This window comes from Blastomyces gilchristii, assembly GCF_000003855.2.
Source record: "Blastomyces gilchristii SLH14081 genomic scaffold supercont1.33, whole genome shotgun sequence".
In the NCBI taxonomy this organism is placed as follows: Eukaryota; Fungi; Ascomycota; class Eurotiomycetes; order Onygenales; family Ajellomycetaceae; genus Blastomyces; species Blastomyces gilchristii.
This window is the reverse complement of record NW_003101650.1, coordinates 469,450-485,718: the sequence shown is the minus strand read 5'-3', so window position 1 is coordinate 485,718 and position 16,269 is coordinate 469,450. Positions and strand designations below refer to the sequence as shown.

At 28.7% G+C, this 16,269-nt stretch overlaps 2 protein-coding genes across 2 annotated transcripts; one reads left to right on the top strand and one right to left on the bottom strand.

Moving 5' to 3' along the window:
- Nucleotides 1-9,153: 9,153 nt before the first annotated feature.
- On the bottom strand, nt 9,154-10,344 carry BDBG_17936 (uncharacterized protein; the record flags this gene model as incomplete). Its single annotated transcript, XM_031725551.1, has 4 exons — nt 9,154-9,270; nt 9,470-9,551; nt 9,775-9,807; nt 9,959-10,344. Coding segments are annotated over 4 exons (617 nt in total), but the record flags the coding sequence as incomplete, so codon positions are not given.
- Nucleotides 10,345-12,272: 1,928 nt separating this feature from the next.
- Nucleotides 12,273-12,494, top strand: BDBG_17935 (uncharacterized protein; the record flags this gene model as incomplete). The annotated part of the gene is made up of 1 exon (XM_031725550.1): nt 12,273-12,494. A coding segment is annotated over one exon (222 nt), but the record flags the coding sequence as incomplete, so codon positions are not given.
- Between the last annotated feature and the right edge of the window lie 3,775 nt (nt 12,495-16,269).

Here is a 16,269-nt window from a genome sequence, read left to right as displayed (position 1 = left end):
CTTATAAATCAGATAATCTTACTTCTTTCAATCTTTTTATAATTATAAGAAAAGAATAAGAAGTAATGAAGAAATCAGATAAATATTATACTTTAATAAGTGATAAAACTGTAGCTGATTGTATAATAACACACTACAGATAGCAGATATAATATGATAAAGAGCAGTTTCAGAGTGTCAGACTTGTATATAAATCAGATTACAGAAGAAAAAAAGATTCAGAGTTGAATTCAACTATTTATACTAGTTAAATTGTGAAGATAATAGAGAATGAAGCATTTAAAATATTCACAGATATATAAGATTAAGTTATCTTAATTTCTGAAAATGTTTAGAGATTAAGTAATATTAGTTTTAATAAACTGTTTACTGTAGTAGTCTGAGAGAGTAAAGAGAGGCAGTATAATATATAAGATAGAATTATAAAAGATGAAAGCTGCTGAATCTAGTCACTGAATGCTGTATTATATAGAGATTATATAAGAGTAGTAACTAGCAGATAAAGAAAAAGTGTAAGAAAAGAAAAGAGAATAACTTAAGAGATAATGAATTAATTATTAACTATAACAATTAGCTGTAAAAAGATAAATATTATTATAAATATCTCATCACTTTTCATACATTATATGTTTAATCTATTTCCAATATCACATCATCTGAAAAACATTAAAAATAAAGAAAATCTCAAAACTCAAGATCTGTAAGAGATTTGAGAGCTGTAAGATACTCTTATAATAATACTATACATATCTCTGATTTCTCTATCACTCTGTGTATGACATTAATATTGTATATTACAAGATTGACTGAAATGTCAATATAGAAATGTGTATACATGTGTGTAGAACAATTGAAGAAGAGTATGAAACTCACAGAATCAGCAGCTAGAACAGAGAAAGTGAAGATGAAAGCAACTGAAAGAGAAGAGAGTACAGAATTAGATAAATAACACTAGAAGTCACTCAGAGATGAACACTTATAATCTGATATATATACAATCTTCTCTGAAGAAGAGAGAGAGAAAATAATGAAAGAAGCTTGAGAATAAGAAAGAGTAGTCTCAGTAGTATTATCATCTTCGAAAATTAAAATGATCTCTAGTACTAAACTAACTAAGAATTATTGTTAGTATACAAGACTGTAAAAACAGAGATGAGAACAGTTACTGAATGAACACTCACTGATCTTAGAGTTGTATATATAATTACAACATATATAAGACTTCTCAGAAAGAGAGAGAGAGACATGAGAGAATACAGAAAGTAGAACACGGTGTATGAACAGCTTATTCTCATAATAACATCTCAGATAAGATATACAAGTCTCATATCTATAAGTGTAAAAGAGTATAATATTCATATTCTTTATCTGTATCACAAAGTTAAATAATAAATACTAGAGAATAGATCAATGTAAGTTAATCATTCTAAAGATATTTATGAAAGTGAATATATCTGTAATATTGAATTTAATAATCATAAAAAGTTTCTTAGTATTCATAGATGTCATGACTTTGTGTATAATAAAACTCGTAACAATTTCTTCTAAGAAAATTAGTATTAGAAGAGAAGATGAAAAAGAAAGACTTACACTTTTAACACTGTTGAAGAGAGAAGTAGTTCTCAGATATAAATGAATAATTATCTTATCATAAATATTTAAAATGAATATAATAATCAGTATCTGTGACTGAGCTTTAAATAGTTGTGTCATATACAGTCTTTGTATAATAAATTATTCTAGAGATTGATAAAAAGAGCAGAAGTGTATATACTGAGAAATATAATTCATCAAGTCTATATAACATCTTCTTAAAATAAGAAGAGCTGATAATAACAGTAGAAGTAGCAGAGACAGAGAGAGCAGAAGTAGTAAGAGTAAGAGTAGCAGAAATAGAGATAGCAGAAGCAGGAGAACTAGAAACAGAGATAAGTGTAGAAGATTGAGAAAGAGTGATAGAAGTAGAAGTAAGTGTAGAAGATTGAGAAGAAGTAACAGAGAAAGAAACAGTAGAAGAAGAAGCAGAGAGAGACACAGAAGACTCAGTTATATATACTACAGATAATTTCTTCATTATCACATTCTTCAAGTTCTTAATTAACAATTCAACATTGAGTTTATCATCATTGATAAATGCAGATCTGTCAACACATGAAAATTCTGCATGAATAAAAACAAATATATCAGTATCTGTGTTTATGCAAAATTGTGTCAGAAAACACAATCAGATATTCACTGAGAACAAAAGAGTCAAGAGTATATAAGAAGATGAAGAAGATATGTCATTCATAATAATACATTCTGATAATTGTTAGAAAAATGTGATTCGGAAGAATGTATGACTGCCGGATAATAACGCGGCTGCTTTTAAACATGCTTATGAATGTAAAGAAGTCATAGCGGCCACTAATTAATTTAGTATAACATATATAAGAAGCTGGTGTACATCTGTAATTATATGCTGACTCAAGCAACCTTTGAATTACATCTGATAGCATGTCTAAAAACCAGTGAGAAGTGAAGACCTCTTCAGAGCATGATAATTCCATCTACAAAGAAATTCATAGTTATCATGCTAGAGTAGTTCTAAATGTCTCAAAAGATAGTGTATGAAAAAGTAGTGAGCAGAAGAGTATTTAATTAATACTACTTTACTTATTAAGGGAAAACTTCACATTCAGGTGAATGCCACATATACAAATAAATAAGATGTGAGAAAAAGAGAAGAGAAGTGATGAATCAGATTCAAAGAAGATCACTCTCTATTCAGAAGAATAAAAGAAGAGTGATCACAATCAGAGTCATACAATAATAACAGAAATCATATAATAATATAATAATAGACACTGTATAATTAATAAGAAACTATTAAAATAAATATCTTCTCTAGTTAATACAAATAATAACACTCTTCTCTACTATTTGAACTGAAAGATATGCAGAATCTGTCAGAAGATTTACTGAAAATAGTAAGAAAAGCAGTCAAGATCACTGAATCAGAAGCAAAACTTCATACACATACAAGAATTCTAAACAAGATTGAGATCTTGCATACACAGTGACAGACTGAGACAGAAGTTAAGCAACAATTAATATTCACTGCAGATCAAGTATTCACTATAAAGAGCTTCACTGATATAATCACTATTATTAATAAGAATAGAGAAAACCAGGTCATAGATCTGTAGTGAGAGATTAAATATTTATACAGATAAATAACTGTGCTGAATCTAAAGATCTTATCACAATTATTCATAATCTCTTCAAAAGTGTATACATTATCTGAGATCACTGCACAGAATAAGAATCTGAACTTGAGATATATCAAGTCAGAAGATCTGCTGAAGTTATTAAGCTTTAATAATAACTGATAAAATGATGCTGTAATCAGCTGACTAAGTCAGATATAATTATATTATTGAATCAAACATGAACTTACAGACAGATAGTTAACAGAATTTTAACAAGTCTTAAGATCTGCTGCATTTCTACACAGAAAAGTGAAGTTATTATAAATAATCAGTGAAAAGATAAATCTCACAGACTCAGAGTGATATTCATTTTCACAAATATCAAATGAGTTTTTCAAATGAATCTTGCACAACTTTGAGAAAGTGAATATATAAAATAAGTGTTATAAACACTTCACTGAGTATAGATAAGTGAGTCATCTTATATCATACTTCACACACCTCAGCTTACACTATCTCACATTGAATAAAGAGCTTTTAACATCTTTCTATTTACAGATCTTCATTTATAATCTTACACTCAAGTTGAGAGTGAAATGAAAATGCTTAATCTCATAATCAGATATAATAAAAGAAGTATACAACATTCTTATTATACAGAAATAAGTAAGTCAATTATAATAGAAAATACTACAATCAAGTATATCTCAACAGAGAACAGATAATCAGACTTCTATAACATAAGTCATACATCTGAATATAATAAATCTAGATTTCAATATCATTGTTAAAGCACTGAATTCTCTGAAAAAGAAATTTTCTGAATGAAAATCTTAATATTGTGAACATTGAGCTTGCTTCAACTGCAGATACTAAAATCATGATGCAAAGAATTACACAGAGTATACATAGATAAAAGAAGCAAGAGAGTTAAAAAACTAGCAGAATCAGTAAGCTCAGAGACACTTGCTGATATTCTATAAAAAATCTCTAAAGTAAAAAAGATATCTATATTAGATAACTCACTGAATTCTGTGAATATAAAGAGAAAGCAGACTTCTGACTGAGATATAGATAAGAATAAAGCAGACACTTATCTCAATGTCTTAAGATCTGAAATGTTAATATATAGAGAGCACTTGAATAAGAATTAAGAAATGACTGTAAAAGTATTAACAGACACAGAAGCTTCTATATAATATATTAATAATTATATAATCTCAAGACTGAAAGAGATCTGCTGAGTGAAGAATTCTCAATGTATAAGATTGTCTGATAACTGATATTTAGTGTTACTTACAAGAGTAAGAGTTCTCTTACACTTTGAAGAATAATCTTGCTATATTTGAGTATAAGAGCTGTAGAACATGAAATACAATCTTATTCTCAGACTCAATTGATTTCAAAGATTCAATTCACAGATTCAATGATGTACATACTATATACAGTTAACTGATAGAAAGAAAACAGTTCATACAATTCTATTAACTGATATAAGAAGAACATTCTACATCTCTGATATAGAAGAATTAAATCTGCTTATATATTAATAAGCAAAGGAAATGATTTGCAAGATCTTATCTGAAAGTATTCTGTATATCATACAGAACTCAGAAGCAGAGAAAATCAAGATAAGTAATATACAAAAGAACAAGTATATGAAAAAACTTCTGAAGAAGTATGAAAAGATCATTTAAACAGATCTCTTATCAGAATTGCTGCTGAAACAAGAATTCATACATGAGATCAACACAGAAGATATGAAATCAGTCAATTAAAATACATACTCTCTGTCACAAACACATCTCAAAGAACAGAAGTATCAGATGACAGACCTTCTAGAACATAATCTCATACAACTCTTATTAAATGTGTGAGACTTCTCAGTTATATTCATGAAAAAGACAGATAAAGAGTAATGAATATATATCAATTATTAAGCACTTAACATGCTTATAATCAAGAATGAATATTCACTGTTATGAATTCATCAACAGTTGAATACAGTTGAAAATACCTGATATCTATTGAAGAATGATCTTCTCTCAGAATACTGACAGATCTGTGTAGATGAACTGTCAGTACTATAAACAGTGTTTAATATATAATGAGAAAAGTTTGAATTTCTGATAATACTATTCAGTCTGATAAATGTATCTATCATCTTTCAAATAATAATGAATAGAATTCTTCATAAACAGAATAAAACCTTGTATCTCATATATCTGAATAATATCTTAGTTTTCTCAAACTGATATGATGAATATCTAAAGTATCTTGATAAAGTGCTTACAACTCTGACAGAGTATAAGCTCTATATTAAATCAATCAAGTGTGTATTTAAAATGAAAGAGTTGAAGTTCATGAGACATGTGATGAGTGATAACTGTATATACCTCATTTCAGAGAAATTAAATGTTATAGTGAATTAATCACAGCTGAGAAACATACATTATATATAACAATTTCTTGTGTTGATCTCATACTACTGTAGGTTTATTAATGATTTCACATAAATAGCTGCATTACTCTCAGATCTCTTAAGAGAGACAGATGCAAATCTGTGAAAGAAGAAGTTTTATTCAATTATCTGAAATATCATGTGTAAAGAGATCTTTCTCAGACTGAGAAAATATATAATAACATTTCCAGTGCTTATTCAATCAGATTATGATAAATCTTTTTATATCAAGATAAATATATCTAAATGAGCTATCAGAGACACTCTTCTGCAGATGAGTAAGAATAGCAAGCTGCATCTAGTAATGTACAATGATAGAAAACTATCAGGCACTGATAGACTGGCCGCTGAGACCATGAATTTTACATTTGATCTCATTTGGTCTGGTCTCATACATTTCTTGGTGTGAATCCCGCTGAGACTAGTTATTAAAAAAACATGCAAAGTGACTATACATGAGATCTTAAAATGAAACCATGACTTGAAAAAAATGAGAAAGTGATCTCATTTGGTCTCATTTAGTCCCATTCTTGACATAAAGTTACTATTTTTAGACATTTTAAGGTTTTTTTTAGACTATTTTTAATTTTTTAAAAAGTAACGCTTTTTGATAATGCTTAAATGAGATTTAAAGTCATTTAAAGCAATAAAAATAATTTAAATTGAGAAGTGAAAATCATGGTCTCATTTGAAAAATGTGACAAGAGTAGACAGTAAGTTTCACTGAAACAGTATAAGACTACTATCTAATGTTAAAACTGTGTAATGGGATCGGTCAAATTGGTAATGAGACTATCAAAAAATCTGGTCCTGGTCTCAGACACGGTCGCACGGTCAGTCTAGGCACTGAGCTCAATTACTCAGTGTATGAAAAGGAATTACTAGTAATCAAGCATACACTGATATTATGAAATAGATATATTGACAACAGATATATGACAACAGTGATCACAGATTATAAAAGTCTTATCTATCTATAATTAACAATAAAATCTTTCAAATATTTAGTATATTGAATCTCAGAGTTTCAAGTGTATAATCTTCATATTAAATACTGAAAGAAATCAGATACTGTGATATCTGATGCAATCAGTCACAGACTTGATTTCATGAATGAGAGTTCTGTAAATCAGGTATAAGAAAAGTTCATATTAAATATACTGAGAGAATGTAAGAAATCAGAATAAGTGAATACAATAATCTCTCACTTGAAGAATAGTAAGATGTCAGATGACAAGCATCTTGTGAAAGTGATAGAAAAGATACTTTCAAACTTTAAGCTGAGGAAATTGAAAAATGATGTTGTACTTTACTATGATCTAGAATATGTAGAAGCTCTCTATCTGAAATATTCATTTAGACATGACTTAATAACTTATATGCATAAGAAATTCAGTTACTTAGAAAGCTCTGAACTCATGAATATACTCAAATCAAGAATGTATTAGCCAAGCATAGCTGAGAACATTCAGGTATACACTTATAAGTGCTCAAATTATCAGATTGCAAAAGAATCTAAGAAAGAATTAGAATATGAGAAAGTACAACATCAGATAAAATACACAATATAACTGTTCAAATAATGAGAGATAAACCTCATAGACATATTATCATAAATATCAAATGAAAATTGTTGAATAATCACTGCTATTGATTATACTACTGACTGACCAGTTATAAAAGCAGTTTCAGAGATAATAAAGAAGATGATAATGAAGTTTCTATATAATAAGATCTATATTAACTATGAAATATCATATGAGATTCTAACTGATAATAGTGTGAATCTTATAGAAGAAGTAGTGAGGCATTTCATGAGTCAGTTACAGACAAGATATTATAGAACAATATTATATCACTTATAGACAAATAGAAAGATAAAATACTTGAATGAAATGTCAAGCAATATACTGATAAAATATCTAGTGACTAAGCCTATCAGACTATGAGATGAATATCTCAGACAGGTATTATTAGCCACACAGATTCAGTAACATATAGTCTCTAAGTGTTTATCATTCTACCTGTTTTATGAATTGCATTCATGCATTCTGAAGAATGTTTTAAAAAAGATGAGAAAGAGAACAGCAATTGCAGATACAACAGTCACAGACACAGTAGTTACAGACATAGAATCAAGATTGAAAGAGATCAGTTATATACATGCAAAAGCTAACAAGTTACTTCTGAACTGAGTAATTCAATTAAAAAGAATATAAGACTCACTAGTTAGAAAATTAAGTGTCAAGATGAAAATATAAGTTCTTATACATAATGAGAGTTCTGAGAAGTTTCAATCTAGATAATTTAAGCTCTATAGAATACTCAAATCACATTCTCTGAAAATATATGCATTGAAAGAATCAGAGAGACAGATCTTATACAACTTAATAAATAATTCATGTCTTATAGAGATGAAGATACAAGATCTAAGTAAATTATAATTATTCACAGCACTATTATTAGTGTTGAAAAAGAAGAGACTTATAATTGAAAAGTCTCACAAAGTAAGAGAAATCATAGACACTTATAAATTAGATGATATCACTTATTTCAATCTTTTCATAATTATAAGAAAAGAATGAGAAGCAATGAAGAAATCAGATAAATATCACACTTTAATAAGTGATAAGACTGTAGTCAGTTGTATAATAATGCACTGTGAATAGCAGGTGTAACATGATAAAGAGCAGTCTCAAAGCAGCAATCTTATATATGAGTCATATTACAGAAGAAAAAGAAATTCAGAGTTGAATTCAACTGTTTATATCAGTTTAATCACAGAGATAATGAAGAATGAAGTATCTGAAACATCTGTGAATATATGAGATTAAGACATCTTGACTTCTGAAAATGCTCAGAGATCAGATAAGATTAGTTTCAATAAGCTGTTCACTGTAGTGATCTGAGTGAGTGAAGAGAGCCAGTATAATATATGAGACAGAATTACAAGAGATGAAAGCTGCTGAATCTAGTTATTAAACACTGTATTATATAGAGATTGTGTAAGAGTAGTGACTAGCAGATAAAGAAAAAGTATAAGAAAAGAAAAGAAATAATGAATTGATTATCAACTGTAAGAGTCAGCTGTAAAAGATAAATATTATCATATATATCTCGTTTATTTTCATATATTACACATTTAATCTATTTTCAACATCATATTATTTGAAAAATGTCAAAAACAAAGAAAATCTCAAAACTTAAGATCTATAAGAGATTTAAAAGTCACAAGATGCTCTCACAATAATACTGTATATGTCTTCAATTTCTCTATCACTCTGTATATGACATTAATGTTATTTATCACAAGATTGACTGAAATACTAATATAGAAATGCATACACATACATGTAGAAAAATTAAAGAAGAGCATGAGATCTGCAGAACTAGAAGTCAGAGCAGAAAGAATGAAGATGAAAGAAACTGAAGAAGATGACACAGAATCAGATAAATGACAGTAGAAGTCATCTGAGGCTGAACACTTATAATTCAGTGTACACACAACCTTCTCTGCAGAGAAGAGAGAGAAAATAATAGAAGAAGCTTGAGAGTAGAAGAAGATAGTCTCAGCAGTATTATTATCTTTAATTAAAATGATCTCTGGCATCAGAGCAACTAAGAATCATTATTAGTATATAAAAATCATAAAATCAGAGATGAGAACAGTTACTGAATAAACACTCACTGATCTTAGAGTTGTACATGTAATTACAACATGCATAAGACTTCTCAGAAAGAGAGAGAAAGATACATACAAATACAGAAAGTAGAACATAGTGTGTAAACAGTTCATTCTCATAATAATATCTCAGACAAGGTATATGAGTCTCATATTCACAGGTGTAAAAGAGTATAATATTCATGTTCTCATTTCTGAAAACACAGATATTCTTCATCTGTATCATGAAGTTGAATGATAAATATCAGAGAATAGACTAATATGAGTTAATTATTCTGAAGATATTCATTAGAGCAGATGTATCTGTAATATTGAATTTAACAGTTGTAAAAAGTTTCTTGATATTTATAGACATCATAACTTTGTATATAATAAAACTTATAATAATTTCTTCTAGAAAAATTAGCATTAGAAGAAAAGATGAAAAAGAAAAGACTTACACTTTTAACACTGTTAAGAAGAGGAATAATTCTCTGATATAAATACATGATTATCTTATTATAAATACTTAAAGTGAATATAATAATTAATGTTCACAACTGAGCTTCAGATAGTTATATTATACATAGTCTTTGTACAATAAATTATTCTAAAGATCAGTAAAAAAAGCAGAAGTGTATATACTAAGAAACATGATTCACTAAGTCTATGCAATATCTTCTTAAAACAGAGAGAGCTGATAATAATAGCAGAAGTAGCAGAGACAGAGAGAGCAGAAGTAGTGAGAGTAGAAGTAGTAAGAGTAGAGATCATGAGAATGAAGGTAGCAGAAGTGAGAGAATCAGACACAGAGATAAGTGTAGAAGATTGAGAGAGAGTAACAGAGAAAGAAACAGAGAGAGTAGAAAGATATATAAGAGACTCAGTTATATATAATATAAGCAATTTCTTTATTATCATATTCTTCAAGTTCTTGATCAATAATTTAACATTGAGTTCACTATTATCAGTAAATGCAGATCTGTCAACACATGAAGATTTTATATAAATAAAAATAAATATATCAGTATCTGTGTTTATGCAAAATTGAGTCAGAGAATACAATCAGAAGCTCACTGAGAAGAAAAACAGTTAAGAGTGTATAAGAAGATGAAGAAGATATATTATTCATAATAATATATTCTGATAATCATTAGAAGAAAACAAGTTCTGATTATGTTTCATAACATATTACACTTACTACTAATAAACTGCTCAGTATGAGTACTATGATAATACTTGTTATGAAAACAGAGAGTCATTATCAGAAACATGTATGATGTAATAGATAAATGAATAAAAGATGTTAAATAGAAGAAGAAGTAGAAATCTTGAATAAGATAATAATATTCAATGATGATAATGATGAAAAAGATGATTAAAGAATGAAAAAAGTTAGTGAATGAGTAATATAATATAGTGAAAGTTTCTTTGTAAGAGTGTAAGAAGAATACTAGCTAGATCAGAGATAGACTGCATGATTGTGAATACTAGCAGTGTACTAATCCGCATGAAGCTAGAGCTTATATTATAATTATATAAGTATGACTAAATCTGATGAGAAAGAATGTAATTTAAAAGAATGTATAATCACTGAATAATAATACAGCTGCTTCTGAACATGCTTATAAATGTAAAGAGGTCATAGCAGTCACTAATTAATTTAGTATAATATATATAAGAAGTTAGCATACATCTGTAATTATATACTGACTCAAGCAATCTTTGAATTACAAAAACAAGTTCAGGTTATATTTCATAATATGTTTCACTTACTGCTAATAAACTACCTGATATGAGTACTATGATAATACTTATTATAAGAACAGAGAGTCATCATCAGAAATGCATATAATGTAATAGATGAACAGATTGAAAAGAGCTTGATAAAAGAGATAAGATGCAGAAATCTTGTACAAGATAATAACATATAATAATGATAATAACAGAGATGATAATTGAAGAATGAAAATATTAGTGAATAAGTGATGTAAAATAGTGAAAGCTTCTCTGAGAGCAGCTTATATCAGAGTTACATGAGTGTGACTGAATCTGATAAGAGAGAATATAGTTCAGAAAAATGTATAACTGCTGAATAATAACACAGTCACTTATGAACATGCTTATGAATGTAAAGAGATCATAGCAGCCACTAATTAATTTAGTATAATATATATAAGAAGCCGGCGTATATCTGTAATCATACACTGACTTAAGCAACCTTTGAATCACAGTCTAAATTTCAGAAACCTGAGATAAAATTGATATTATCTTTAATATAAGTAATACCTGTATCTACTCTGTTCAAATTCTCATTTTTTAAGTTATCTGAGTAAATCAGAATTGAGTCTTTTATATTAATTGTAGAGATCTTTTTTAAATACTGTTTATATTCTCTCTCTTTAAATAGTTTACTTCTTTACAAGTCTATGAGAGATTTCAGCTTTTCTCTTCAGAGAGATATTTTCTCATAATCAATTTTCTTAACATTTAATAAAGAAAATTAATTCTTAATTAATGAATATAGTCTGTATAGTTAAGAGAGCATTTTCTGTAAAGAATTGTTTTCATTTTGATTAAGAAATCTATTTTAATTCAGTTCATCTTCTGAGTTAATTAATGAAAATAAAGAAGAAACTGTTGACTGTTACGGCCATTGCGGTTAGCGATCCCACTAGATCACGTGACCCACCACTATATTATGTTCTTGTAGATAGATCTATCAATACAATCTTCAACTATTCTACAGATTATAGTCTGAATGACACATTTTTCTTTTTAGAATATTGTATCAACATTTTTGACACAGATAGTTCATCTTTTTTGAAAAGACTCTCACTCTTTATTGAAGATATTTCATTTTCCCTGAATCTGCTGATCAGCAGATTCATATACTTTATATTTTTAAGAAAGTGTGTTTCTCATTGTGAAGATTATTTTTTTTTTTTTACATATCTAGAAGAAGCAGAGCTATCTTGATATGAGTGATACATCTGTTACTTCAGAGTTCAGCTCAAGGCTCAGAATCACACAATTCACTAGACAACTTATTGATAGAATGCTCACTCATTATGAGAAGGCTTCTGACTTGCAAGATGAGACTGAGATCAGTTTTCACCAGAGTACAGAATTTGATGATGAGACAACAGAGAAACTTCAGAATAAAGAAAAGCAGAGTTAATATTCATCTACAGAATCTGTTTATTTCAACTTATTAAATTCTTCACTATCTCTCATCTCTGAAATGCTGATTTTTAATGATGATCTGAATCAATCTATCTATTGCACTGCAGGCAATCTTATGAATCTTATACAGATAATACTATAGAATCAAATGACTGCAGCTGAAATCACTCAATATCTCACTATATCTGTCTCTGCACAAAGAGACACTACAAGAAATGAGTTGTGAAAATATCAGAAGAAAGTGAAATATATACTAGATATTAAATCAGTGATCATATTTAATGACTCTAATTATGAAGTCTGGCATATTGATATATTAACTGATGTGAAAGTTATTGATGAAATCAACATTCTATTGAGAACTTAACAAGAATTCTCTTTTACACATTATATCAATTCTGAGAAGTGAAAGATCTGTTTCAAGTCTCTATATAGATATATGCTATCAAGTCTTGTTAAAAATATTCAAATCACTATTGAAACCTTGAAAGCTGACAATACTGCAGCTCTGTGAGACAAGATTAATATTGAATATATAATATCACTGACTGAAGAACAAGTTAATATCTTCAAGAAATTAATAAAATTATAAGTCAAGAATAGTGACTATCTTACTTTTCAGAGATATTTTCACTATCTTATTATCTGTTACAAGAAGCTCTGTCAGAGCACTGAAGATGTATATCATGATCTTTTTCTCAACAATCTGCAAGATTATCAAAGATCATTTGTTAAGACATGTTTGAATGAGTTTTTCTCCACTGACTAAGAACTCATTGTTAATATTGATATTAATGATTTGATAAAGCAACTGATCAATCATACATTCAAGAAGATCATCATTAAGTGAAAAAAGCAGTCTCAGACTAATTCTGTGACTGTGAAAAAGAACAAGAACAAGAACAAAGATGAGAATAAAAGCACAACTGTATGAAAGTACACTCACTGCAGAAGATATGAATATACTGTTGACAGGTGTTTTATCTTACACTCTGATAAAAAGAAAAAGAAGATGGACAAGAAGAATGATGATAAGAAGAAAGAGAAGAAGAATGACTTGATAAGTTCTCAATCAGTGATAAATACAGTAATTATAAAGATTAAGTTCTATTTCTCTTTCACAGTCACTGAAAAACCATTCTCTAGATCTTGATATTTGAATACATGTACAAGTCTGAATATGATGAGTGAGCTTCATTCTTTTTCAAATATCAAATCTTTTAATGATAACATCTCTGTCAATTCTGCAACTGAGAGAACTGAGTTTGTTAAGAAGATTAAGACTGTTATCTTAAAGATTGAGAGTGATAATGTTAACTTACAGAATGTTCACTATATTTCTAATATTACAGTTAATCTGCTCTCATTTACAAAGCTTGAAGATCAGGGATTTCAATTTACATTATCTTTTACTATTCTCTCATTTTTCATTTGCAGAGCTCTGAATAATGTCATTTTTCATACAGTTCAGACCGCTCAGAACAATATATATAAGATCAACAAACAGAAGTTCAATGAGAATTTCAATTATCTGAACAAGGTAGTCAAGTATATCACAATGCCTCATGAGTACAATTTTGACTGAAAAGTTGATTTTTCTGTGGCTGCTGTCACTACTGTTAATAACATTGATTCTGCAGATGTGAAAACACAGACATCAAAGATATCAAAGACTCTTTTGAATTGATACTACAATCTCAGTCATATTCACACTGATGTTATAATTGTTATGGTCAAGATTTCTCATACTGAAGTCATAATTAAAGATTCTAAGATCAAGTTCTTTTGTGAAGAATATATCAAGACAGGTATAATACAAGATTATTCAAAAACATCAATGTCTAGATCTATTCAACTTATTGAGAAGATTCATATTAACCTTTCAGGCAGTGAACATACATTGAAAGAACTCTCTGACCACTTCTTAGAGTCCCGCCAGAGAATTAAATACTGAATACTTATCATCTATAATGCAACTTGCTATCATTGAGTATATTTTTTGAGATTCAAGAATAAGGCTGTTCAATACTTTGAGTTGTGGCTCAGATTCATGAGTAATCTCAGGTATACAGCCCCTGCTTTTCTACAGACTGATATTGATGATGTTTTTCAATTTACACATATACACACAGTCATGAATTCATATAGTATCAAATGAGAACTAATAACGTCATATTCATCACATCAGAATGATGTTTCTGAACATGAAATTCACACTATTATGAGACAGATTAAAGCTGTTCTTTTGAAAGATAATCTTTCTAAGAAGTTCTGACTAGATGATTTAGAGACAGTGCTTATAATAATTAATAATACTCTCACATCTACAGTTCTTTATAACTTGAAATTTTGATTCTCTATCACAGAGACTTCTGTGATTCCAAGTTCATATAAGATTCCTTAATATGCACTTACAAATACTTCACTGAATATGAGACATTTTCATCAATTGAGTGCAGAGATTTTTATTCACTTGCATGAATCTCAGAAGCCTGTGAATAAGCTTTCTTCACATGCTGATTTCTATTATATCATTGAATTCAGTAGCACATTGATATATTACCTATGACATTCTGAATCTGATAAGATTATTGTCAGTAGCAATGTGAGGTTCTCAATCACTGAAAAATCAGAATCAGTTGTTATATCTGTGACACTCATTTATCATGTTAGTAAACTGAAACCTGATATTCATCTGATTAATGATGAAGATGCTTCTGATATTGATAATCTGAATTCTACAGAATTGCAGCTCATAAAATTACTGACTACTTATACTTCAAGCTCTGCTACAGATAATCTTCTGAAGTTCTACAAGAATGTCACATCTCAGTTAGAGAGAGTAGAAGATTATTAAAAGAAGTTCATACAACATGAGATTACTGATCTGAAGAGACATAATATATGAAGTTTGATTTCTAGATCTGATGTTCTGAGAAATGAACTGATTACTTCAGACTGTTAAGTGTTTCTTGAAAAAGATAGACTCACAGATCTGAATACTGATTCTGATAATATTCTTAGAAAATTATATTGAGTGATTTATAATAACTAGCTTAAGAAGAGTTCTAGAGAAGAGATCTACACTTCTGTCATCACTGATACTGTCAATTGTATTCTTTTTGCAATAGCAGTACTACACAGTTGAACATTCTGTTAAGTGAATATAGTAATGATATATCTGTATGAGTGCCTCACTAAGAAGATCTATATAAGACAACTCATCAGATTTGAGACAGATTCACTGAAAACACTTGTCTGTGTGATTAAGAGTAGTCTATACAGTCTGAACCCTGCAGTGATGATCTGATATAAATTACTTAACAGCTCTACTGAGTGATCTTGAATTTGCAGTCAGTGTCAATAATCTGGCACTCTAATATCATATATTCAGATGTCATCTCTATATAATAATCTACATTGATGATCTTAATATCATATTCAAAGTTCCTGAGAATGCTGATTAACTAGTGAGTATACTCAGTGGGAAATTGAAAGTCAAGAATCTACATCAGTCAATCAAGTATTTGAGTATGAAAGTCAATTATTCAGACAAAGAAATTGATTTAACATATTGTTAATATATTAAATGTCTTGATAAAGATTTCTATCTTGATGATACAGCTGTTATCAAAATATTAATAAAGAATGAATTTCATATTGATGATTTCCCTATACTAGAGAAAGAGACTGGTTTCATAATTCAGTGATATCCATGATATAAGTTACTTGCAATATCTTATAGTTAAAACATGTTCTGATATCACTCA